This window comes from Cricetulus griseus, chromosome X (genome assembly GCF_003668045.3).
Source record: "Cricetulus griseus strain 17A/GY chromosome X, alternate assembly CriGri-PICRH-1.0, whole genome shotgun sequence".
NCBI classification, from domain to species: Eukaryota; Metazoa; Chordata; class Mammalia; order Rodentia; family Cricetidae; genus Cricetulus; species Cricetulus griseus.
In genome coordinates, this window is record NC_048604.1 from 63409382 (window position 1) to 63434051 (window position 24670).

The 24670-nt window shown below is 37.5% G+C and overlaps 1 protein-coding gene across 2 annotated transcripts; it reads right to left on the reverse strand.

Moving 5' to 3' along the window:
• Positions 1-14597: 14597 nt before the first annotated feature.
• Positions 14598-23448, reverse strand: Tbx22 (T-box transcription factor 22). Of its 2 annotated transcripts, none has more exons than XM_027432915.1 (8): positions 23265-23448; positions 22546-22723; positions 21659-21760; positions 20063-20237; positions 18934-19098; positions 18546-18610; positions 18049-18134; positions 14598-15252 (listed from the first exon to the last, which is right to left on the reverse strand). In XM_027432915.1, the coding sequence occupies exons 1-8, from the start codon at positions 23446-23448 to the stop codon at positions 14633-14635; spliced, it is 1575 nt and encodes a 524-aa protein (XP_027288716.1). In that variant the 3' UTR covers positions 14598-14632. The 2 variants fall into 2 exon arrangements, with proteins under 2 accessions (XP_027288716.1, XP_027288715.1); XM_027432914.1 differs by having other exon boundaries at positions 22546-22726.
• Positions 23449-24670: the final 1222 nt, after the last annotated feature.

Genomic DNA, 24670 nt, shown 5'->3' on the forward strand with positions numbered 1-24670 from the left:
TGATGTTTCTCTGATTTCTTTCTTGGCCCATTTATCATTTGTATATAGGAGATATACTGATTTTTTTGTTAATCCAGCATTATTTGTAATAGCCAGAACTTAGAAACAGTCTATATGCCCATCAACTGAAGAATGGATAAAGAATCTGTGGTACATTTACATAATGTAGTATTACTCAGTGGTAAAGAAAAATGACATCTTGAAATTTGCAAGCAAATAGTTGGAACTAGAAAAAATTCATCCTGAGTGAGGTAACACAGACCCAAAAAGACAAACACAGTATGCACTTACTCATAAGTGGATATTTGATGTAAAGCAAAGAATAACCAGGCTACAATTCTCAGCCCCAGAGAAGCTGGGTAACAGGGAGGACCCTAAAAGGGACACATGGATCTCTCTGGGAAGAAGTAGGTGCGATTTTCTGGGTAAAGTGGGGGTAGGAAGGAGTAAAGGGGATTGGAACATGAGGGATTAGGAAGGTAGAGTTGTGGGTAGGGTGGAGAAGGAGAGTTATGGGGGAGATATCATGATAGAGGGAGCCATTGTGGGCTTAGGGAGAAACCGGGCACCAGGGAGGTTCGTGGGAACCCACAAGGATGACTCCAGCTAAGACTCCTAGAAATAATGGAGAGGGTCCCTGAATTGCCCTTCCCATGTAATCAGATTGGTGACTGCTCTAGTTGTCATCATAGGGACTTCATCCAGTACCTGATGGAAACAGATGCAGAGATCCACAGTCAAGCATTAGGCTGAGCTCCTGGAGTCCAGCTGAAGAGAGGAAGGAGGGATTGTATGAGCAAGAGAGGTCAAGATCATGATGGGGAAACCTACAAACAGAAGGCATAAACTTGTGGGATCTCACAGACTCTGGATGGACAGCTAGGGAGCCTGCATGGGACTTTCCTAGGCCTCTGCATCTGGGTGACTATTGTGTAGCTTGATCTTTTGGGGGGACCCTAGCAGTGGGACCAGGACCTGTTCCTGATGCATTGGCTGGCTCTTTGTAACATATTCCCTATGGTTGCATGCCTTGTTCAGCCTTGATGCAGTGGAGAGGAGCTTGGTCCTGTCTCAGCTTGATGGGCCATGCTTTGTTGATTCCCATGGGAGGCCTAACCCCATCTAAGTGGAGTGTGAGTAGGAGTGGATGGAGGTAGAGGGGAGGTGGGGAAAGGAATGGGAGGAGAGGAGGAAGGGGAAATTTTGGTTGGTATGTAAAATAAATTTATAAAATAAAAATATATCAAAAAACAATGAAACTTAAGTTCCTTCTTGGAAAAGATAGATGAATAACAGTGATGATGCTTTCAGTAATTAAGACAAAATGAGAAAAGATAATTATTTATATCTAAGATGAATATAACATTTCCACAAACTTTAGAAGTATGAGAGAACTACTATAAACAATTTTAGGCAAAAAGTAAAAAAGTAAAAATAAAAATAAAAAGATGAAGTGGGAAAAAGCCCTAGAAAAATATTATAAAAACTTAATAATGAGTAAGTAGAAAATTGTCATAAAAATCTAAGAAGTGGCCAGGTGTTGGTGGCACACACCTTTAATCCCAGCACTCGGGAGGCAGAGGCAGAGGCAGGCGGATCTCTGTGAGTTGGAGGCCAACCTGGTCTCCAGAGTGAGTGCCAGGATAGGCTCCAAAGCTACACAGAGAAACCCTGTCTCAAAAAACAAAAAAGAAAATGTAAGAAGTGATAAAATAACATGTGTAGAAAAGCTTAGATTCAAATGATTTGATGGAATGTTTCTACAAATATTAAAAATAACATTTTAACAAATAATATGAAATAGGAGGAAGATATTCCAACTCACTCAATAAAGGCTGAATAATATTGATATCATAGCCAACAAAGTGAAGGAAACCAGTCAGTGTCCCTCATGAAGGCAGGTAAAAAATAATAAAAGCCTTCTCACCAAAATGCTAACAAAATCAAATTCATCAGCATTTAAAAGGGATTGTGTGCAATAAACATATGGTATTTTATGAGGAATGGAATATTGTATTAAGATATGAAAATAAGTCAATGTAGCATCTCATGTTAGAATAAAAGATAAAACTTTATTACCATATGTAAAGACATGTAAATGTGTTTAATCACCCTTTCAAGTTTTCTAAGTGATTACACTTAGAATCAATTTATAAAAGGACTTCTTTAATCAAAAACAGATGGTCTATGAAATGTAATTCATACTGGTGGAAGAAAGAAGCCACCACCCTTCATGACTTCTCACCAACATATTAGTTAGGAAAAGAAAGCCCAGCAACCCTGACTTTAACTTAAATAGTCTGAATTAAATATATTGCAAAGTAATTACGTGTTCATGGTTTGGAAAATTAATAATGTTAATAGGGCATGCTTAGGAAATTGATCATGTACATAACCCTTTCCAAATATCTGATTTTTTGCACAAATTGATATGCTGTTTCTCAAGTGTATATTCAAGTTATGAAGTAGCCATACAGGCATGAAAATATATTCAGCATCATGAGTCATTAGTAAAATGTTAATCACAACTATAATGTGTTACTATAGTATCTCATTCTCATCAGGATGATCAAAGTAAACAAGGTGGACAAAATCAACCACTGACAAGGACTTAAAGGAATGGGAATCTATGCATGTTAAATGTAGTTGAAGGTAATAAAAATAGTGCGGCCATTTTGAAAACTAGTCTATTATTTCTCAATTGGTCAGTAATATACTTAGTGAGTTACGTGGAAACTCTATCACTACATATGTATCCAAGAGAATTGACAGATATGTTAACAAAATAACTTGTACATGAATATTCGCAACAATGCTATTCACAATGGCTGAAAAGTAGAAAATCATCTATTCAATTAATAATGGCCAAGAAAATAGATGTGATGTATCCATATAATATTGTGCTTTTCAGCCATAAAAAGAATATCCTGCAATGGTACAGACTCTAGTCACAAAAGATGATGTGTTACATCATCCCATTTATAATGTACAGAGTTAGTAAATCCATAGAAAAAAAGAATGTTGGTAATTTGAGTGATGATTGGTACATGCTATGATGTTCCAACATGATCAGTGAAATATCCTAAAACCCTATTGACAGTGGTTCCATCAATTCATAAATGGAAAGCCACTTAAGATAGGTGGTAGTAAGCCGGGTGGTGGTGGCGCACACCTTTAATCCCAGCACTTGGGAGGCAGAGGCAGGTGGATCACTGTGAGTTCGAGACTAGCCTGGTCTACAAGAGCTAGTTCCAGGACAGCCTCCAAAGCCACAGGGAAACCCTGTCTTGAAAAACCAAAAAAAAAAAAATAGGTGGTAGTCAATTATGACTGTCAATACATCTTGGTTGAGAGTCACCTAGGAGATGCTCTTCTAAGTGTTTAGATGAGAGTATCAGAGAGGTTTAACTGAGGTGGAGAGAACTTTCCTGAATGTAAATGGCAATATTCCCACGGGCTGGACACTGTACTGAAAAAAGGAAAAGGCAAGCTGAGCACAAGTGTTTATCTCTCTCTAATTTCTAATTTTTGATGTAATGGAACATCTGTCTCACACTTCTGCTGCCATGCTTTCCTCGCTATGATGAACTGTATTCTATCTCTCAGACGTTTAGCCAAAATGAACTGTTATTTTCTCAAGTTGGTCCTTGTTACGTATTTTCATCCCAGGAACAAGACAAGCAAATGTTTTAAGGTACTTAACTTCATAGATGTATTTTATGATATGCTAATTTTAATTTAATAACCTATAATGGAAAGAATATTCCTCAAAAATATGTACATCCACATGGTTTTCATTGATAGATTCTACCAAACATGTAAAGAAACAACACAATTTTTTGATTTTTAAAAGTTTTTCTCCTATTTTCTTTTAATTAAAAGTAGAGTGTTTTCATGCAGCGTGTTCTGATTACCATGTTCTCTCCTCTAACTCCTCTAAGATCCTCTCCATGTCTCCTTTTGACCAAATCCATACCCTTTTTGTCTCTGCTTAGGAAAAAAATAGCAGACATATAAATAATAATAATAATAATAATAATAATTATAATAATAATGAAGTAAAAGATAAAACAAACCAAACAAGACAAAATAAACAGACAGAAGATAAAAAGCCAAAGAAAAAGCACAAGAAACACATACAGATGCAGAGATACACACACATTCATACATATAGAAATCTCATAAAAACATAAAGTCAGAAGCCATAACATATACACAAAGTACCTGTAAAATTAAAAAAAAATACCCTGACAAAATATTATGCAACAAAGAACCTCCAAAGATTCCATTGAGTTCTTTGGTGTTGGCCTTCTACTGCTGGGCATGGAGCCTGCCATTATAAGTATCAATACAAATGTTTCATACCTTGCTACAATATAGAAGATGAATTTCTCAACTCATTTCATAAGAGTAGTTTTATCATGATACTAAAACAATACATGATAATACAAAAATTAAATTTAAACTCTTTCACTTGTGAATGCTTGTATTTGAAGTCACAAGAAAATACTATAAATTGTATCAATTATATTCAAGATTGATCACTGTGACAATGTGGCATTAACTTCACATAGGAAAGGCCAGCTCAAAACTTCAAAATCAACTAAAGTATCTATGCACACAAGCAAGCTGAAGGACAAAAACCATCTGATTATACTTGACAGAGAAAAACCATTTCAAAACAATCTAAAATGTATTTATTATTTTTCATAAATTTTCAGAGGTTGACACTAATACAGGAACAAAGAAACTATCTACAAAAGAGAAAAGAAGTAACAATATAGAAATACCAACCCTTTATGAGTCCATAGTTAGTTTGATTTTAAGCAGATTAAATTGATCAATTGAAACACACAGTCAGAGAAGAGTCTGATGGATTTTAGAACATAAATGATCATAGTTGAGGAGATGAATCTAATAATTTAATGTTAGTTGCTATGGTTTGATAATTCAACACCCCAAATATGTGTCAACAAAACATTGTGCGCTCTAAATGAGTACAAATATTCCATAGTAACAATTTTGAAATATAGATGGCTGAATAAGCAAAATAAGATACGATACAAGTATATGCTACCTACAAGAACTGACTTCACCAATAAAGACATGAATAGATTGAAATGAATGGATGGAAAAAGATTCTCCTTACAAATGTAAACAAAAAAAGAACTATTTAGAAATAAAATAAATATTGTCCATAAATATTGTCCATATATATATGGACAATATTTATTTATATGTATTGAGAGAGGGAGGGAGAGAGAGAGAGAGAGAGAGAGAGAGAGAGAGAGAGAGAGAGAGAGAGAGAGAGAGAGATAGTTCCATAACTCACAATTCTTCTGTCATGGGAAATTATGCTCCTGGAAAATATGTGCAAAATCTAATCTATGCAAAACGATTAGATCCAGGTATAAGGAAAGTAAATTTTTGTAGGATGAGTTTTAATGGCTTACAACACATGCTCAAACAAAATAAAGGGGATCAGAGACACATGGTGATAGCATTTGCTTCTGGGCAATTTTTTCCTTTATTGGAAATAGCTTTTTTCATATAATATATGCTGTTTGCAGTTTTCCCTCCCTCTACTCCTTCCAGTACCTCACCACTTCCTCTCCCATCTGGATCCACACCTTTTCTGGCTCTCATTAGAAAACAGGCTTCTAAAGGATAATATTAAAATAAAACATAAAACAAACCAAAACCAAGCAAACTGAAGGACAAAGCAAACAAACAGAAGGAAAAGAACCCAATAAAAGACACAAGAAACAATTACAGACACAGAGATCCCCTTGTTTGCACACTCTGAAATTAAATAACAACACAAAATCAGAAGCTATAATATATATGCAAAGGGCAAGTAGAATAAAAAGAGAAAATAAAGTAAAAATAAAAAAAACTGAAAAGCATAAAGAGAAAAAAGAAAACAAAAGCCCTGATATGACCTAATGACTGAAAGAATGTCCAAAGATTCCATTGAGTTCATTTTCTTTTGGCTGTCTACTGCTGGCACATTCTTCTTAGTTGCAACGCAACACATTATCCAGGATAGATAATGTCAAGTTAAAAAGTATGAGCGTATTGTATACATGTGCTTGATAGGTAGGCTGATGTTAGGTGTCTCTCTTCATCACTCTCCATGTAATATTTTGAGAAAGGGGATCTCAGTGCATCTGAAGCTTCTTTATTGGATTGGTTGCCTGCCTGACTAGTTAAGAAACTGGGATCTCCTTGCCCTGTCTTCCCTGAACTGGGATTACAGGTGTGTGGTGTGTGGTGCTGTGCCTAGCCTTTTTTAATTAAATTTTTTTACATTCCAATACCAGTTCCCCCTCCCTCCTCTTCTTCAACTCCCCCACTCACCCCCCACCTCTCTTCTGCTCCTTAGAGAAGGTAAGGCCTCCCTTAGGAAGTCTACTAAGTCTGTCCCATCATCTCATTGAGACAGGACCAAGGCAACTCTCCACCCCCAAACCCCTGCATCTAGGCTGTGCAAGGTATCTCTCCATATAGAATGGGCTTCACTAAATCAGTTTGTGCATTAGCGTTGGATCTTTGACACACTGCCAGTGGCCTCATGTATTGTCCTAGCTTTTTAAGTGGGTGCTGCCAATCCAAACTCAGGTACTTTTGCTTGCTTGGTGGTTGGTACTTTACTGACTGAGACACCTCCCTTGCCTGCCACAAAGTTTAAAAATAAAAAATCATACAAAGTATCTTTTCTGAGCATACCCTGGTGAAAAACAACAAAAGTAGGAACTTTAGAAACTGCAAAAACACATGGAAATGAAACAGCATGCCCCTGAACAATGGCAGGGACAGTGCAGAAATTTTAAAAAATTATTTGAAAATCACTAACTCAAATGAAAATGAAAACACAACACATAAAAACTCATGGAATACAGCAAAAGCTGCACTAAGAGAAAAATTGATCATGATAAATGCCTACATTTCAAAAAGGAAGATTTCAAATGAAAGTGTTGAATATTCTCATCTCAGGAAACTAGAAAATTAATAACAAAATCCAAAATTAGTGCTAGGAAGTGAATATTAAATGTAATTACACGAGTAAACAAAAGTGAGACAAAATAATCAAAAACTTAATAAAATGAAAAGCTGGACTTTGAAATGAAAATAAAAACATAGTAACTTTTAGTTAGACTAAGAAAAATTTTAAAGATCCATATTAAAACAAGTCACATGGAGCATAGTGGTACATCGTTTTTTTTATTTTTTATTCATTTACATACCAACCACAGTTTCCACTCCCCCCACCCCACCCCCACCTACTCCTCAGAAAGGCATCCCATGGAGAGTCAACAAACCTGGAGTTTGAGGCAGGAACAAGCCCCTCCCCCACGCATCAAGGCTGAGCAGAGCATCACACCACAGGGAATTAGCTACAAAAAACCAGCTCATGAACCAGGGATAGATCCTTGTTCCACTTGCCAGGGTACCCACAAGCAGACCAAGCTACACAAATGTCACCCACATGCATAGGGCTTAGTTTCATCCCATGCAGGCTCCCCAGCTGTCGGTCTAGAGTCCCTGAGCTCCGATGAGCTCAGTTAAGCTCTTTCTGTGGCTTTCCCCTTCATCACTTTGACAACCCTTGCTTATATAATCCCTCCTCACTCTTCAACTGGACTTCCATAGCTTGGTCTGGTGTTTGGATGCAGACCTCTGCATCTACTTCCATCAGTTACCGGATGAAAGTTCTATGATGACAGTTACAGTAGTCACCAATCTGATTACAGGAGATGGGCAGTTCAGGCACCCTCTCTGCTATTGCTAGGAGTGTTAGCTAGGATCATCCTTGTGGATTCCTGGGATTTTCCCTAGCACCATGTTTAGCCCTAACCCTATAATGGCTCCCTTTATCAAGATGTCACTTTCATTGCTCTCCAGCTCACTCTGTCCCTCCCCCAACTCAACCATTGCTGAACATCCTTAGTCATCAGGGAAAAATGACTCTGAGCTACCATCTTACACCTGTCAGACTGGCTAAGATAAAAATCACTGGTGACAGTTTATGCTGAAGAGGATATAGAGTAAGGGGAACACTCCTCCACTTCTGCTGGGAGTGCAAGCTTCTACAGCCACTTTGGAAATCACCATGGTGGCTTCTCAGAAAATCGGCAATCAATCTACTTCAAGACCCAGCCATACCACTCTTGGGCATATATGCAAAGGATGCTTAACAATACCCCAAGGACACTTGCTCAACTATGTTCATAACAGCCTTTTTCATAATAACCAGAACCTGGAAATAACCTAAATGCCCCTCAGCTGAAGAATAGATAAAGAATATGTGGTATATCTACACAATGGAGTATTACTCTGTGGGGGAAAAATGGCATCATGCAGTTTGCAGGTAAATGGATGGCACTAGAAAAAAATCATCCTGAGTGAGGTAACTCAGACACAGAAAGACAGACACAGTATGTACTCACTCACAAGTGGATACTAAATATAAAACAAAGGATAACAAGGCTACAATCCTCATCCCCAGAGATGCTAGATAACAAGGATGACCCTAAGAGGGACACATGGATCACTCAGGGAAGGGGAAAAATATGAGATCTCCTGGGTAACCTGAGGCAGAAGCAGTGGAGGAAATGGGATGAGGGATGACAACATGAAGTGCATGCCTTTAATCCCAGCACTTGGGAGTCAGCAGGAGGTTCATCTCTCTGATTTTGAGGAAAGTCTATACACTACATTGTGACTTCTGGACCAGTCAAGGTTACATAGTGAAATCTTGTCATAAAAACAAGCAAACATAAAGATAAAATGAGACATTACAATTGATTGCACAGAAATACAAAGTGTCATTAAAAAATAGAACATGGTACTGAAAGGTACTCTGTATGCTCCCAAAGGAGAATGTAAACACCAACCCACCTACAAATTCTTCAGTCTACAATGGTGATCAGCTTCAAGGTTCTATAGTGCAATAGAGCCATAAAGCTTGTGGGACTAACCAACCAAACAGTATCTTATTGGATTTAAGACCCACTCCATGATATGGAACCCTTTCTTGACACTGTTCATGTAGCAAGAACCTGAGTCTAGATAGGCGCTGGACTTAGGGGGAAACCAAATACTACTGTTCTTGCAGTAACAAAATAACTCCAAGTGACATTCTTCTACACTCAGATCAATGTCTTGCTCAGCTATCATCAGAGAAGCTTCCTCCTGCAGTAGATGGGAATAAATACAGAGACCCATAGCTAAATGGGATATCTCCATCAAATCCCTCTCCTCATGACTCAGGGAAACCTGTGGAAGAGGTGGCACAAAGATTCTAAGTTTCAAAGGAGATGGAGTTCACCGAGAAAACAAGGCCCTCCAAACACAGCGGCACCTGTGCAAGTATTAACTCACAGAGACTGAGATAGAATGCACGGGGCCTGCATGGGTCTGTGCCAGATAAAGCCACAGCACTGAGAGAAGTAGACACAAACCCCCATCCCTAAACCAGAACCTATCTCCAATTGATAACCACTCACAAATGAAAAATTACTTCTTCCCAGTGGAGTCTCACTGAAGATACAAACCACTCTTGAGATCCAGCCCCTTGCCCAGAAGTAGATGTCCAACACAAAATGAATTCAGTGGAATCTTTGGATGTTCTTTGTCTCATAATGTCTTGTCAGAACATTTTCTGTTTTTATCTTACAGGTCCTTTACATGTACAACTTCTGGTTTTGTGTTTTTATGAGACTCCTGTATGTATGAATGTGTGTGTGTGTCTGCATCTATATATGTTTCTTGTGATTTTTCTTTGTCTCTTTTATCTACTGTTTATTTTATCCTATTTGGTTTGTTTTTGCTTTATCTTTTATTTCATTGTATTGTTACTCTTTATAACACATAAAATTGTGTAGCCTGTATAGACACTGCAAGTCTTTAAGTCAAACTACAAATTGTGACTCTTTACCTTTTGGTTTTGCTTTTTGTGTTCTTTCAAATTTCAGTATATATGGTGTGTGTGTGTGTGTGTGTGTGTGCGTGTGTGTGTGTGTGTGTGTGTGCGTGTGCGTGTGTGTGTGTGTGTGTGTGTGTGTGTGTTGTTTCTATGTTAATATTCTTTCCAAAAGTCTGTAAAATTCAACAAGAAACAAAGCTAGTGAATTCATTCAATTGGTTAGAAAGTCCAAAAATCTTTGTTATAAATGAAATATGAAAATTCCAGGTAAAATTTAAATAAAAGTTAAGTACTAACGTACTACATTAAAAATGACCATAAAAGGGAAGAAATACTGAATTATCTACTTAATAAAACAGACATCAAATTTTATCGAACCCAAGCTCAAATTCATGATTTTATTTCCTTTCATATTAGTAAGGTTTTAAGTTGTTAATTACATATTTTATAACTAAAGATTACATCATGTGCATAAGAATGTTATATTGCATCAAAGTCAAAATTCTTTCATGTTTAAGAGTAACAACAAAATAATATTTGACTAAAGTGTTTAGTGATATAACACACTGTATTATACTTTCAGAATTTTCTATTTAACTTTAATGATTGCAACTCTTTTAGGCAATTAAAAATTAGTCAATGAACATGTGTATGCATTTGAACTAAATACAAAGATATGACAACATTTTCCTGTACATCTGCTTACCATAATGTATGTTTACATATTAATGTGCAGGACAAATTTGTAAACATGAACATTTGAAACTTTGAGAGGAAATGATACTGTTTTTACTCTCAATATTTTATTGAAACAACATGTCAAATTTGGCTAGCCCTACATGTGTAAATAGTTTTAATATGGGATATGTTTCAAATGTTCTATGTTATCTATTCATTCTGTTTTATGTTGGCATCCAAACCATGTTTATTTATATAGTTTTAGTACAAAATATCATTTAATTGTATATCAAATCTAAGGAGATTAAATGAATATCAAGGTTGTTATTTCAAAGCAACTACCACCAGTGCCCAAGCTATCTATATATTTTGCTTGTTTTTAACTGCTCCAATAGGCATGTTAAATTCCAGTGAAATCAACTGGTAAACTGTTGCTGTATACTAGGAATTATTGATTGCTATTTTGGCTGGCTGAATACTTTTCAGCACAAAGTCGACATATCTTCAAATTGGAATAAAATTGTACCCTGTCAATTCAATTATCAAAGTATAGCATATGAAATCAGACATTTCTAAATATATTTAAATATGTATCTCCACATAGGTTTACATAATTTTAATAGTGTATGTAGTATCGAATGAATAGATTTTCTATACAGCATCTCTCTTTAGGAGTGGGAGAAAAAAACACAGCCTAAATCATTTTAAAAGAGTACTAAATACCCCACTGGAGAATGCACACATACACACATGCATTATGTGCATATAAAAATACATAGTAGAGTGGCATCTTTAATTTACAAAACCATATACATATGATAAAAAACTTGTTAGTGAGATTAAATAAGGAGACAAGAATGCAAAAAAGTCGTACTTTATAATATATAAATACAGTTCTAGTGCTTCAAACATGCTAAATTCATTGTTAGCATGCATATAAACTTTGCAAAATATATTTTAGTATTCAAACAACACATTTATTTTGGCTATACTCTGGGTACCATTGTACCTGCTTTGTGTGCCTTGATTTTCCCCAAGGTGCAAAATAGAAATAGTTAGAGTGTAAGGAAAATCTTCCATAATGTCCAGTGCAGATGCTTGTCTTTATGCAGTGTTGGCACCCTTGTCATGTTGTCAACACATAAGATGCTGATGGTTCAAAGATGGAGTAGTCACTGAGTCATCACTTCATCACTTGTCGAGACTAATAGTTCATTTCTTTTCCTGCCACAGACATACTTCAACTTCATAGAAGAATGAAATCATGTCCATTCCCAGACCATATGGAGAACTCATGCTTGAAGGCAGTGTGAAACATCTCTTCACATCTTGGGAGTTTTGAAGAAGCCTCTTCATTTTCAAAGCACACTACATAGAAGCAATGACATGAGTTAATTTGAAGATTCTGAAAGTATGCAACCTAAAATACTACAAAGTTACAGTGATAATTTGGCCTTCTGAAATATAATATCCATATATTTTAGGCACCCAATAGCGAAAATGATATTAAAGACATTGATGCTCTAAAATCATGTTACGTAGTCTTACATTAATACTTAAAATGTAATAAGCAATGCAATATAGAAATATGTCCATTTAGAACTTCAACCAAACTTAATTATTCTCATTGATTTCAGCTTGACTGAAAAATAAATTCCTGACCAGGGACTCTGACTACAGGTCTAAACTTGACTGAGAGCTATACAAGGATAAAATATCATTCACTTATTTCCTGACTCAATGTGAAAATTTTACAAAATTGATGCAAGGTTTATTTTTCTCTAGGTTTATGTTAGATCAGGTTAAAAATCAGATATCTAAATGTAGTCTGTTGTTTTCTTTTAAAAGAGGAGGTGTGTGGTGTGGTGGTGGTGGTGGTGGTGGTGGTGGTGGTGTGTGTGTGTGTGTGTGTGTGTGTGTGTGTGTGTGTGTGTGTGTGTGTTCAAATAAGGTTAAAAGAAAAGTTTTATTTACTAGAATTTGGAACTTAGGCAATATCATGTGGCTACTTTCATTTGCTAACAATTTCTCCCTTTGTCTAACTAAATGCTTTTGAAAAATTTTAAAGCAAGGCACTTAAATGTGGACAGATAGATTTTTGCTGTTGTTGTTCCATAACTATATTCACAGGTTATCAACTCTCTTGAGTTCTGTACCATCGATTTAGGAGCTGGCAGTGATGCATTAAATATTTATGTGCGTGAGTTCTAATACAGTAACCGATTGCTGCAAATGAACAGTTTATTTCAACAAAAGGGGCATTTTGATTGAGGTTTCTTCCAAGTGTAATTGTCTATGAAGGCTTTCCCTAGTTTACTATAATTAAAAGTGTGAAGTCACAATTTATGAACTTTTATGAAATAACATAAGATAAATGCCAAACCTGTAGCATCTAAAAATTTGCCTCTATTAGGTATTATTGCTTAGACTTATGACTGCAAAACATAACAAAATATCTGACATTTAAAGCATTGGTATGTATACCCTAAAATATCCATTATTGTATTCCCTTATATAATAAAGAGCAACTCATAGATTTTCTTTAATTTTCTGTTAAATAACTTTTTATTTTCAAGTAATGATGTAGCCACATACAAGCTATCAGATAGTTTCATTATAGGAGCTATGTTAAATTCGTATTTTTGCCTACAGAGTTCCTATTGTAGGGTAGACAAAAATAAAGTGTACTTGCTTCTTTAATCCCTTGATTGATAAACTTGAACAGTACATATTTCATGCCTCAGAGACTTTTGCAATAGATCTATCAGTATAAACTGCAAATAATTCATTATCTTCATTAGAATATTTAGTCTTATGCAACCATGTGCTGTTCTATCTATATTTCTTGAAGTCAGGTGCAAAACCTTAATAGGAAGGCATATTTTTAAGGAGTATTTAGGATGAAATAACTATTTTGGTCAATATGATAAATGTATGCTCTTCCTGGAGTGTTTTAGAAAAAACAAGGAAAGGTGTTTGACAGATTTCTTAGTGGTGGTAAAAGTCAAGTCATATTGCTATAATTAAACAACTTTTGCTTAATAAAATAAGTTCAATTATTTCTATAAATTCTTATATCTGATTTTTAAAGACATGTGTTGAATATACAGGTCATAGTTTTATAATTCTTTTCAGAAATTTAGGAATTGATGAAATGATACTATTCAAATTCAAAAACTAAAATAAAGTTTTATTTTTGCTTTTATCCATTTCCTTTACCATGACTAACATACACGATGTGAAAAATAGGAATTAAATTCTACCAATGTAATGTTACTTTCATATCTATATACTCAAATCTGTTCTCTACTTTCAAATACTGTCTCAGTTTTTTAAGAGAACTAAAATCATATGTTTTAATATGTAGAATGAATAGGCTTTTTAGAGGAATATATTAACAGACTTCATATGTGAATCATTCAAATAAAAGGAAACAAAGATCAAAGTTATTTGGAATGCTTTATCTTTCATTTGATCTTTGTATCCTCTTCAGAATTAAATACTTTTCAGGCTACACAGATTAATCCAAAACAATACTTGGAAACTTGTGTCCCTGTCTATGCCTTAAAATTATAATTACTATTTCCTTCATCAGCAAAATATAAATCAGACAAATGATTCAATTTTGTCATAATTGCTTGATGGATACTTATAGATAAGACTGAAATATTTTTTTGTTTTTACATAAATTATATCCATCTAATTTTGCTCTTTGTTAATAGGTAAAGCACAGATAGATGGTGAGTTGACAATGCTGTAATTGGAGACACTCTCCTGGCATTAATTATCACTGATGGCTTAACTTATCAAATAATATTTATTAAGTAACTTATTTGAGGACCAAGACTATTATGTCATATTCTTACAGGTCACAATATATAGAAGTTCTTTTGCATTTGCAAAACAAAAACAATGCTGTTTGGTAAGGAAATTTTAGGAAATGTTTTCCTTTCTTTTGTTAAAAATAAAGAAAATAGATGCTTACATGTAATGTAGTCAAATGCTTAAAATGTGATTGTTGTCCCATTAAAGGCAATTGTTGACTGCTGGATGCCAATGGGAATGATCACATCTGCCTTCTTTAAAAGAAGTCTGACTGTTGTCATTTTCACTGAGATGGTTGGTAGCATTTTGGAGTCTAGATGGCACCGATAAGTTGTACCTATAACAGCCTTGGGAAGGATGAAAAGGGCAACTGAGTGTTCCTTGGGCAATGGGGTTTGGCTGGAAAATATTTCCAGGATTCTGTAATCCATATAACATTTGATTGGTAGACTGAGATGCTTGTAGACACTGCCCATTGCAGCCTTCATGTAAGCCACTGTTTGAATTGATGACGCCCCTGGAGGATACCATAGGTACTTCCATCATGAGTGGGGGTAAAGAATGAGAACTGTTGAAGCTTGGTAGCCTTTCAGGAGTAGGTAAGACAAGAGGTTGTGGTCGCCAAAAATTAGTTGGACAAATCTTGTAGCAGAATGGTAGGTTTACATTGTGCAGGTATGTCTCTGGATAGGTCGTTCCAAAGGAGCTTGGAGGAATGTGAAGGGAAGGTGTAGGTGGAGAACAAGATGGAGAAAGTAAGGTGTTAGATGGAGAGGGAGCTCCTCCACTAGAGGTCACTGGAGATGAGCCACTGCTTTCACCTGTGAAAGGACAAGTCAGTCAGTGAATAGTGAACCTGATATTCCTGCTGAACCAGTAATCATATCTATTGCCCCTTCTGTCCAATTCTTGGAGTATTTGCATTGCAAGTTCATGTTCTTTTGGCTTAGGAAAAGATATTTATATTCCTTTGACTGACTCTGAAGATGATAGCTCTACTACTGTCAGTACTGCTACTGTGCCACTACTACTTTGCATTACACCCTGAATGTTCAGTATACTCCAGGTCTTTACATTTTTTCCAACATTTAAACAAGTCCCATATATAACTCAGCCAATAACATATTACTGATAACAATTAACCTTTTATTTCTTTAAACTGCCTACTAACAAAATAATTCATTGTTTGGGATTTTACAGATCTTTTTAGTGTAAAAAATAAAGTAAATGTAAAATAATTTTATTGATGAAAAACATATTAACAATTACTAATATGTTGTCTTATATGAAAATCATACATAGGGAGATTTCCATGGTTCTTTTCTATCAAGAATTGAAGACAGTGTTTCAAGTTAAGAAACACCAAGGTGAGAAGGAAAGTGTTTACTCTACATCCAGTCTTTTATTGTTTGACACAGTGGCTTTCAACCTGTGGGTCATGACCAATTTGGGGGAAGCATATCAGATATTTACATTATGATTCATAAGAGTGGTGGAATTACAGTTAGGAAGTGGCAATGAAGGAATTTTATGGTTGGGGGGTCACCATAACATGAGGAGTTGTATTAAAGGGTCACAGCATTATGGAGGTTGATAACCACTTGTTTAACAGATTAGGGGTAGTGATATGGTACAAGACAATCTAGACTCTGAGCTTTATTTTTGTAAATGTTTGGATTCAATCAATTATGTTTGACCATACTTGGTGAAGTTGGGGGATTTTATTGATAATTTTGTCATTTTTCTTGGGTATTTTGTATATATAAGTATAAATATACACTAATATGTTAACAACAGAGTGACAAATATTTGTAATAAATCAGTCAAATATGATTTTTGAAATGATTGCTCCTCTCCCATATGATTGAACACTTCATACTTAAAATGATGAAGTTAACTGTATTTTAAGTGATCAACTAATGATCACTTTTGTCTTTTTTAAAATTAGGTTACTTGGATATTTGAAATGTATGCTGCCTAATACTACCAGTTGAATTGTTCTAGTAAAACAAATGTTCATAGCTTTTATGCAACTTTCTAAAGCATATCATTTCAACAAGTAATTATACTTCATTTCTTCGCATCACAATTTCTTGTTATGGCATCACTTATAACTTAAGTGTAATGTTGATGTCTTGCTTCACAAAAGTAATGTTGAGTAAATGTTGAAAGACAAGTGAGTTCAATGGAGTAAAGATGAATGGAGAAAGTTTTATGTTGTTTTCAATTAAAATATTCTATTTATAGTTAAATATTTCAGAAATAAAGATATAGATTATGTTACCAGAACACATACATTATCCAAGTATGATGATATATTGCCTGAGAAGAAACACATTATGAATACTTTTAAAGACATAACAATTAAATTGGTTGTGATGCAGAAAGGCAAGTACTGTATGGTTTAGCACATATGTGAAATATAAAAAGTGATCTTATGACAACTGAGAACATGGTACTGGTTACCAGATACTGAGAGTAAAGGGGGGTCAAATAGGGATGGAGAAATGTCAAATTAGTGGCTACAAAGGTATAGTGAGGCACTAGCAAGAAGTTCACTTGTGCTATTGCATTATATAGAGACTAGAGTTAACATGAACATATTGTGCTTTTGAAAAAAACTACAGTGGATTTTGAAAGTTTTCACCATATAAAGGTAACAACTTCTTGAGGAGATAAAGATGAATGAGTCTAAACATTAATGTATACATGAATAAAACATTATATGGTACTGCACTAAGACACTCAATTTTAATGTGTAAGTAAAGGGTATTTTAAAATTTAAAAGTACACAAACTTGTACCATATCCATGTTGTATTTAGCCCATTTTGTTCTGTTGCATGCTGAGAGTTCCTTTCTTGGCTTATTAATCAAGATTTCTTAATTATTGCTTCTATTTGTTGTATTCATCTTTTACTTTCAGTTTCCCTTAAAGCAGTAATATGCCACTACCTGTATAAGAATTTATAGTATTATAATTGCATTTATTTCTTCATAGCTTCTCTACCATTATCATCATACATTTTACTTTACCTGCTATAGATTCTACAATATGTTGTTACCTTGAATCATATGCTCAATGACTTTTTAAATAATGTGAAAATAAGAGCAAAGCATAAATGTAAATAAGCTAGATGTGATCAATTAGGGTTATTTTTTATATTTACTTCTCATTCAATAAAAAGGTAAATTAGAACTAAGTAAAGGCAAAAGAAATATGATATTCAAACATATGATAAAGATAAATAAAATAACTTATACAGCTAATATATTTCCAAATTAGGCTACAGATGGGCCAGAGGCCCAATAGATTCTTCATATAGAAGAAAGAGATACTGTGGAATCCATGTATAATGTCATGACAAAAGAGTAAGATAGTTCAATATGCTAGATAAGCAATACATCCACTGGCAACATAACTACATTATCTCCCTTAAGTGTCCATTTGTCTCTGTTTTTACTTTTTACTTCCCCACATATTAAATACATAATGCTTGTGAACACATTTGTTCTGTCATATATTTATCCCTTTGTGTAGTATTTGATATAAGAATTATGACTGTTGTTACTGCATTAATATGCAAAAATAAAAACCAAAAGTTAAAAGTTTCCTTACTTTGTGTGTCTGCAACAAAGGTTTTAAAGTCCACAGTGAAAGAGGGCCTCCATTGGTAGGTCTCTAAAAACCCATCCAATACACCCCTGAAAAAAAAGATACCTATTTTCAGCAACTCCAGAAAACACTTAGTGAATATTATTCATATAAACCTATTATACTTTATGAGCAATCATCCCAACTATTATATTCACTCATAGCTAGTATGTGAATAAATTTCTGTAAGCTCCACAAGTCTATACTACATAATATATTAACACTGGCCAGGAGGTACAGCAGAAAAAGGCATGCTTTGGGATCCAAATATGAAGATTCTTTCTTACCACCTACTGTCCATAAAATTGTAAGTTTTGCAGTCTCTCGTCCACAGTTATCTAATCTTTAATACTCATAAAAGAGCTATATAAATACTCTGTATGATTGCAGCTCCACTTATTATTTCTAGTAGTCATTAAAGGGGCTACATAAATATTAATTTTGAATGCTACTTTACTTACCTGTTTCTCCCAGGATCTCTAAATCCTTTGGCAAAAGGATTCCTGTCTATTTTCAGTTTGGTAATCTATGAATTCAAAAGAAAGACAACGAGAAAAGTCCAGTCTATGTTCTCAGCAACAATGCTGCCATTATAATGTAGAAATAAATGCAAGCATATAATTAAGTCAGATATAAGATGATTGTCTCCTTTGCCTACTCGTCACTTCTACTATGATCTCCTGTTTAACAGAAGAACCACAAAACTTTCTATCAAACATCACTTGATAATGAAGTAAAACCATGACTTTTTTCTCCATTGTTTAAAATATAACCCATACAATGCTGCTTGATTCTGTCCCAATATGCCACTGGGGCTACTCCCACTTCCTGAGGTCTAGGCAGTGTTACCTGCTGGTTTTGGTAAGCTGTCACGGTAGTGAATTCAGTTTCTTTAAAAAAGAATGTTTTAACTCCTTCAGTAGGAAGGGACTGAATCAGGGACAGGTCAATGCTGCTGTCCTGCTCCATCACGTGCACACGGGGTTTGTACTTATGCATGGACTGCAGAATGATCTAAGAAAGAAATGGTTAGATGCTGTCTGAAACACCAACTTCTCCCCAACACCACACCCTGTTTATGATAACCCCCAGTGAAGACACACCCCAAAATTCTAGGTAGCAGTATGTAGGAAGGCTCTGATAATCATAAATCAGGACTGTGATGTGGACTTTGGTCCCCAACAGAATCCCTCCTGCATAAAAGGTTTTCCAGAGGAATGCACCACAGTGACACTGACACCATGCAGCAAATTCCTTAGCCAGATTGGGGCCTTTCCTGCTTCCAAATGTGATGATCATGTGGTGTGGAAATGTCATGAGTACCTGATCACCTGATATAGATTCTCTGAGCAGTAACTGACGATCCCAAATGTGGTCAGAAACCTGATATTCCCCACCTCCTAATCCTGGTAGTTTCCTTCTCTCCTTTTGTGGCTGGCACAAGACTAGGTTGGCAGGGCACAGGCAGGAGTGTACCTAGGGAGAAGGCTCAAGATCCAGGAAACCTGAAAATAAGCAGGAACTGACTCCCGGTGGCAGCACGTTGTGGAAATTTGCAGTCTGGATTCTTATTTACTGGCTTGCATCCTCCCACCACACCATATCAAAGGCACCCCTGTCACAAATGTGTGGACTCCAGGAACAGCAAAAGTCCACAGTGTTGCCAGGGAAGCCAAGATGCCTGATAGTCCTGTGAAGTATTCCCTCCCACTCTCCACTATGAGACACTTTCTCTAACTTAAACTGGTCTCTTCTTTGGGGTCTTTGGGCCCTCAAGCTCCCTGCAGTCATTCACAGAGTCCAGCACTCACAGATGGCAGAGCTTGGAGGAGGGAGCCCTTTGTGGTCTCTGACTTACAAATCCAAGAGTTTTGTTACCAAAACATTACACACTTACAAAGAATGACCTCTTGAGGACTAACTCTAGCCAGGAGCCTTGGAACCTACCTCCTCCAGGAGCAAGATTGTGCTCACTTACATGGCCCTTGTCGTCCATCTCATTGTTGGTGAGTTTCACTCGATCAAAGGAGATGATTTGACGCATCCAGGTTTCTCCTGAGCAAGGGGAGTCTGGGTGGACGTAGAATCTGGGAGTGATGTTCGAATGGTCAGTATTCCCAGCAACCATCCATTGTGAGCTGTGATACACATACCTGAGGGGATGAAAAAGAGCAAGGAGCAAGGCGTGGCTTTAGGCTCAGCCAGCACAAATAAGAGGGATGGGAGGCGTCAGAGTTCTCCATCTAAGAGCCTCACCAGAGATTAAAACGCTTATTCCAAAGGCTAGCAAATAAACAGAAGATCCAACTTCATTTTCAAAGAACGTTCAAGGGCAACAAACAAACAAACAAACAGTAAATAGGCATATGCCACCAAAATGCCACGCAGTGTCTGGGTGAGTAAAAACAGCATGGGATATCTGAGTCTTCACAGAAACTGGAGCAGTAATCAGTCTGATTCATTTTCCCACTGCAGTGATGCTTTAAAAATTCCACAAATGACAAGCGGGCAAGAAGCACATGGAACGAAACAGAAGGCTAAGCAGTATCTATGTCTGTTTAGCCCACGCTTAGTAGTTTCAGTGAAAGCCCTTTCTTGCTGAACCCCTTTGTCAATTTAACTGCACATCAGAAAACTCGCAGGAACTCCTCCCAGTGTGGCCTGCGTGCTGATTTTCGGAACTGTTTCGGATCTCAAACTGAGGGTTTACTCAGCGTTCCCTAAACCTGCCTCAGTGCCACTGGAAAAGCTGTGTCTGTTTCCAGGCGGAGGAAGTTCCAAAAAAAGTGCTGGTGAACTGCACTTTCTTTCCTCGAGAGGCAGCTATGGTACTAGATCCGCTCTCCCCTAGGGTCCGGAGCCCCTGGGCTGATTGCACACAGCTGACTTTTGGGCTTCATTCTCAGCATCTTCCCCTTCACTTCAGAGTTCCCAGTCACAGCATCATTAGGGCAGCGCTTTGGGGCTACTAGCTCAAAAGGTTCTTATCTTTACAACAATTTGTCTGCCTTTGGCCCAACTTCCTCAAGGTCTTCAAGGAAAAAAAAAAAGAATAAAAGACTCCCGGCACTGTCTGATTCTGGCTATTCCTTCAGGCATACATTTAAAAAAGGGGGACGATACACGGCCAAAAACCTAGCCCTGATTCTCGCACCCTGCCACTAGATTTGGGCAAATCCTAACCTAATTTGTGAACCTGCCCAGATTATAGCCTATTCCCAGAAGCCAGGGTACACCTTGAGTCTAAGAAATCTCTTCCTAAATTTTTTCAAACTTCTTGCCTCTGAGATGCCAGAGCATCCACGCTTTACATCTCTAAGGCACAAGCAGTGGGTAGGCTTAGGGTACAATAAAGAGCCCCTCGACAGCAACTTCCATGAGTAGGAAAGAGCCAAGCTTCCATCACTTTGAACCCAGATTTCAAATGAGAAAATTCAACCGAGTCCAAGGATGAGCAATCCTCTCTCCTCACCAGACACAATTTTGTTCTTATCCTGCTGTCAAGTGTGAGGCTGCAGGACTGATGCTCTGACTCTGAGTCCTCAGCCTGTTTGGACCTTATCTACCAAGTTACCTATAACGTTTGGAATCCACTGGTACCACATCCAAAATCACATAGTATTGCTTCACTGGGTCCAGCCCTTTCACCTTGATCCGAACAGAAGGAAACATACGCCTGTGGGAAAGAAAATAGGAGTTTGGATGGGAAATAGAACCTGATGTGGGAGATATTAGAGACGATTTGAAGAAAGATGAGTTATAGACAAATACAGTACTCTTCCCTTTCTATGACACATTCAGGAAGTGACATTTGTTACATAAGAAAAATACGGTTGATTTAAAAGTCCTAGATTTCCTAGAGGTGCAAACTATCTTTATGAAAAGTCCTAATCTATGACCTCCCACACGGCATTCAAAATTATAACAGAGCAAGTAGGACAAGAAAAGTTTCGTTCCTTTCCTGTACTTTTAGTATAAGGGTATGTGAGGTGGATTTGCAAATGTTGAAATTAGGACGACTAATTAGAAGGCTGCCCCACACCAAATGGTTAGCTTGTAGAAAGGACGGCTTCCCAGGCTTCCCAGTGGTCTAAGCCAGGGATGGTGTGCTGGAGGACAGTGGATGGAGTATCGTCTGCTGCTATTTCCTAGGCTTGAACTGAGAGGCTGGCTACAGTGCTGAGAAGTTGGAGAGACATCTGACACTTGCCTGCCTGTGCAGGTCTAGGTTTTTGCATACAGTGCACAGGCAGGAGTTGGAAGAGTGAGTCCTTGGCGTGAGGATGTATCAGAAAATATGAATAGACTATTTAATGCAGCTAGGTACTTCCCAGAGCAGCAGACTGAGTAGTCTGTGGCTTTCTAGAATGAGGAGAGGGAGGAGTTTCACATTACAAAACTGGATTCTCCTCCTTGAGTGTTTACTGTGTGTGATTCAGGGAAATCACGCCCCATCCAAACCTGCCGGCCTTAGTAATGATCATCTCAGTCCCGATGTCGTGGAATCTCTTCCATAGGTCGGATCCCTGAAGCTCCACTTGGATAATGTTTTTTTCGTGCAGACTTTCCTGGCCGATGCTCTCGCCGCCAGAGCAGGAGGAGAAAGACGTTTTTGAAGATTCCGCCTTGGGTCGCTTTTCTGCTAGACATAGGATTTTGAGTTTGGCAGGTTGCACCACACTCTTTTGTCAGCAGACTGTCTTTGGACTGATAGACTTCATCCTTACCCCCAGAAACTCCAGTTCCTCCACAAAAGCCTTTGTGGCTTCATAGTGGAGAGAGGGATCCAATTTACATCCCACAAAAGGTGGGACCCTTAAAATTCTCTCACCCTTAACCCCCCATAAGCTGAATCTGAAGCTAGATTTCCTGGGGTATTTGGGGAACACCCTGCTGGCTTTTGGCATATTTGTAAGAGGTGTGTGACTCACTTCTCTAAAAGTAAGTGGGACCCTCCTTTTCATTGCAAACAAACCACAGCATTTCCAGTGCGATTCAGACTCTCAGAATTTCGTACTCAAGTCAGGTAGCTAATGTGTTCCTCAATCCACAACCTGACCTGTGGGGCTGAGCCAGAACATCCTTGCCACAGCGCAAGGAACCAGGCGAAGAAGATCCGATCCAGCCAGCGCTGCGCGAGTGAAGCGCTCAGGGTTACCGGGCTGCTTGAGTGTACTCACCCGGCTGCTTGCAGCAGTCCCCAGAAGCACTGCTGGGTACCTTCTCCTCCTCCTCTTTCTGTAAGCACTGCTCTTCCTGCAGCTCAGGCTGCATCTCCTCTGTTGAGTCTTGAGATTTTCTTTTGCTGGGTCTCCCAATCAAGGCCTCCACCGAGAAGGCGTGCGCTCGAGAGCTCAAAGCCATCCCTGGAGGGGAAGGAGTGAATGTGCGCTGCAAAGTTTCAACCTGAGCTGGGTTAGGGAGGGAGGGGGAGAGGGAGGGCGCAGATTAGAGGCAAGGGAGGAAAAGCTCACAGAAAGAAGTTTTAAATCTGAAAACCAATTTTTGGATCCGCACTTTAACAACAACAAAAAAATTCCCCTTCTGTTATATATAACTATATTTTTATTTAAATAGACAAAATAAAAATAAAGGCAGTTTAAACTAGTCGAAATCCTACGAGGTGTAGTCTCCCTTCCTTTTTAGTTTTCCTCCCTCTCAGTGGACATGTGTGTATCATCAGTCTTCAAATCCTTGATTCTGGGACCTGCCAGAGCCCAGAGATTGACAAATGCTGCCCTTTTAGGGAACAGACCTGCCACCAATGGCGGCTCAGGCCAAAGCGACTGGAAGATACTGTTGCATCCAACTGAGTGAATACCCAGCCGGTCACAACCTCCACTGTTTGTTTTGGAAGCTGTTGAAACATAAAAAAAAAAAAAAAAGCACCGTGAGTGACACTTTAGAGTCTGGTAGGGAGGGGAAACTGGGGGTTGGTTGGAATAGGGCTCCAGATAGGCGGGAGGAAAGAGGAGGAGAAGGAGACACAAGGTTACTGTTTTACATTAAATTGTAAAAAGCTAAGACATGTGAAATAATTGCCCACGAGGGGCCACTTTTCCAAGAAAGAACAAATATTACTTAACCAGACTCAGATAAATTTATCTAGGATTTTTTGCTCTCCAGTGACACCACTGGGAACATAGAAGAGAGTGCAAGCTTTCTGAGCTAAGTAGTTAGGACTTTAAACTGGCAGTGTAGAAAAATGTGCCCATATAACCTCTTTTTATTGGAGGGGGCGGGAGGTGCTCAAGCAAGGAATGGCAAGAATATCCCAGACACCACAATCAAAGATTAAAGTTTTTTTTTCCATTTTAAATTTAAATTAAAAACAATATTGTTTTACATGTCAATCCCAGTTCCCTCCCCTCCTCCCATGCCCCCCCCCCACTAACACCCTACCTATCCCATACCATTTCTGCTCCCCAGAGAGGGTGAGGCCTTCCACGGGGATCTTCAGAGTCTGTCATAGCCTTTAGGATAGATTAAAGATTAAAACCAACCAACCTGTGCCTTTTAGTCCTGCTTCTTCAGGTCCTTCATACCCTCTTCAAATTCACAAACCAATATGAAGACATGGAGCCTT

Bases quoted from the DNA above. Each gene is read 5' to 3' on its own strand.
- Tbx22 (XM_027432914.1), bottom strand. From the start codon at position 23,448: ATGGCTTTGAGCTCTCGAGCGCACGCCTTCTCGGTGGAGGCCTTGATT. The intron at 20,238-21,658 runs GTAACTTGGTAG...TCATCCCCTCAG, and splicing joins GTGGATTCCAAACGTTATAG to GTATGTGTATCACAGCTCAC. The intron at 19,099-20,062 runs GTAAGTGAGCAC...TTTCTTTCTTAG, and splicing joins AGATGGACGACAAGGGCCAT to ATCATTCTGCAGTCCATGCA.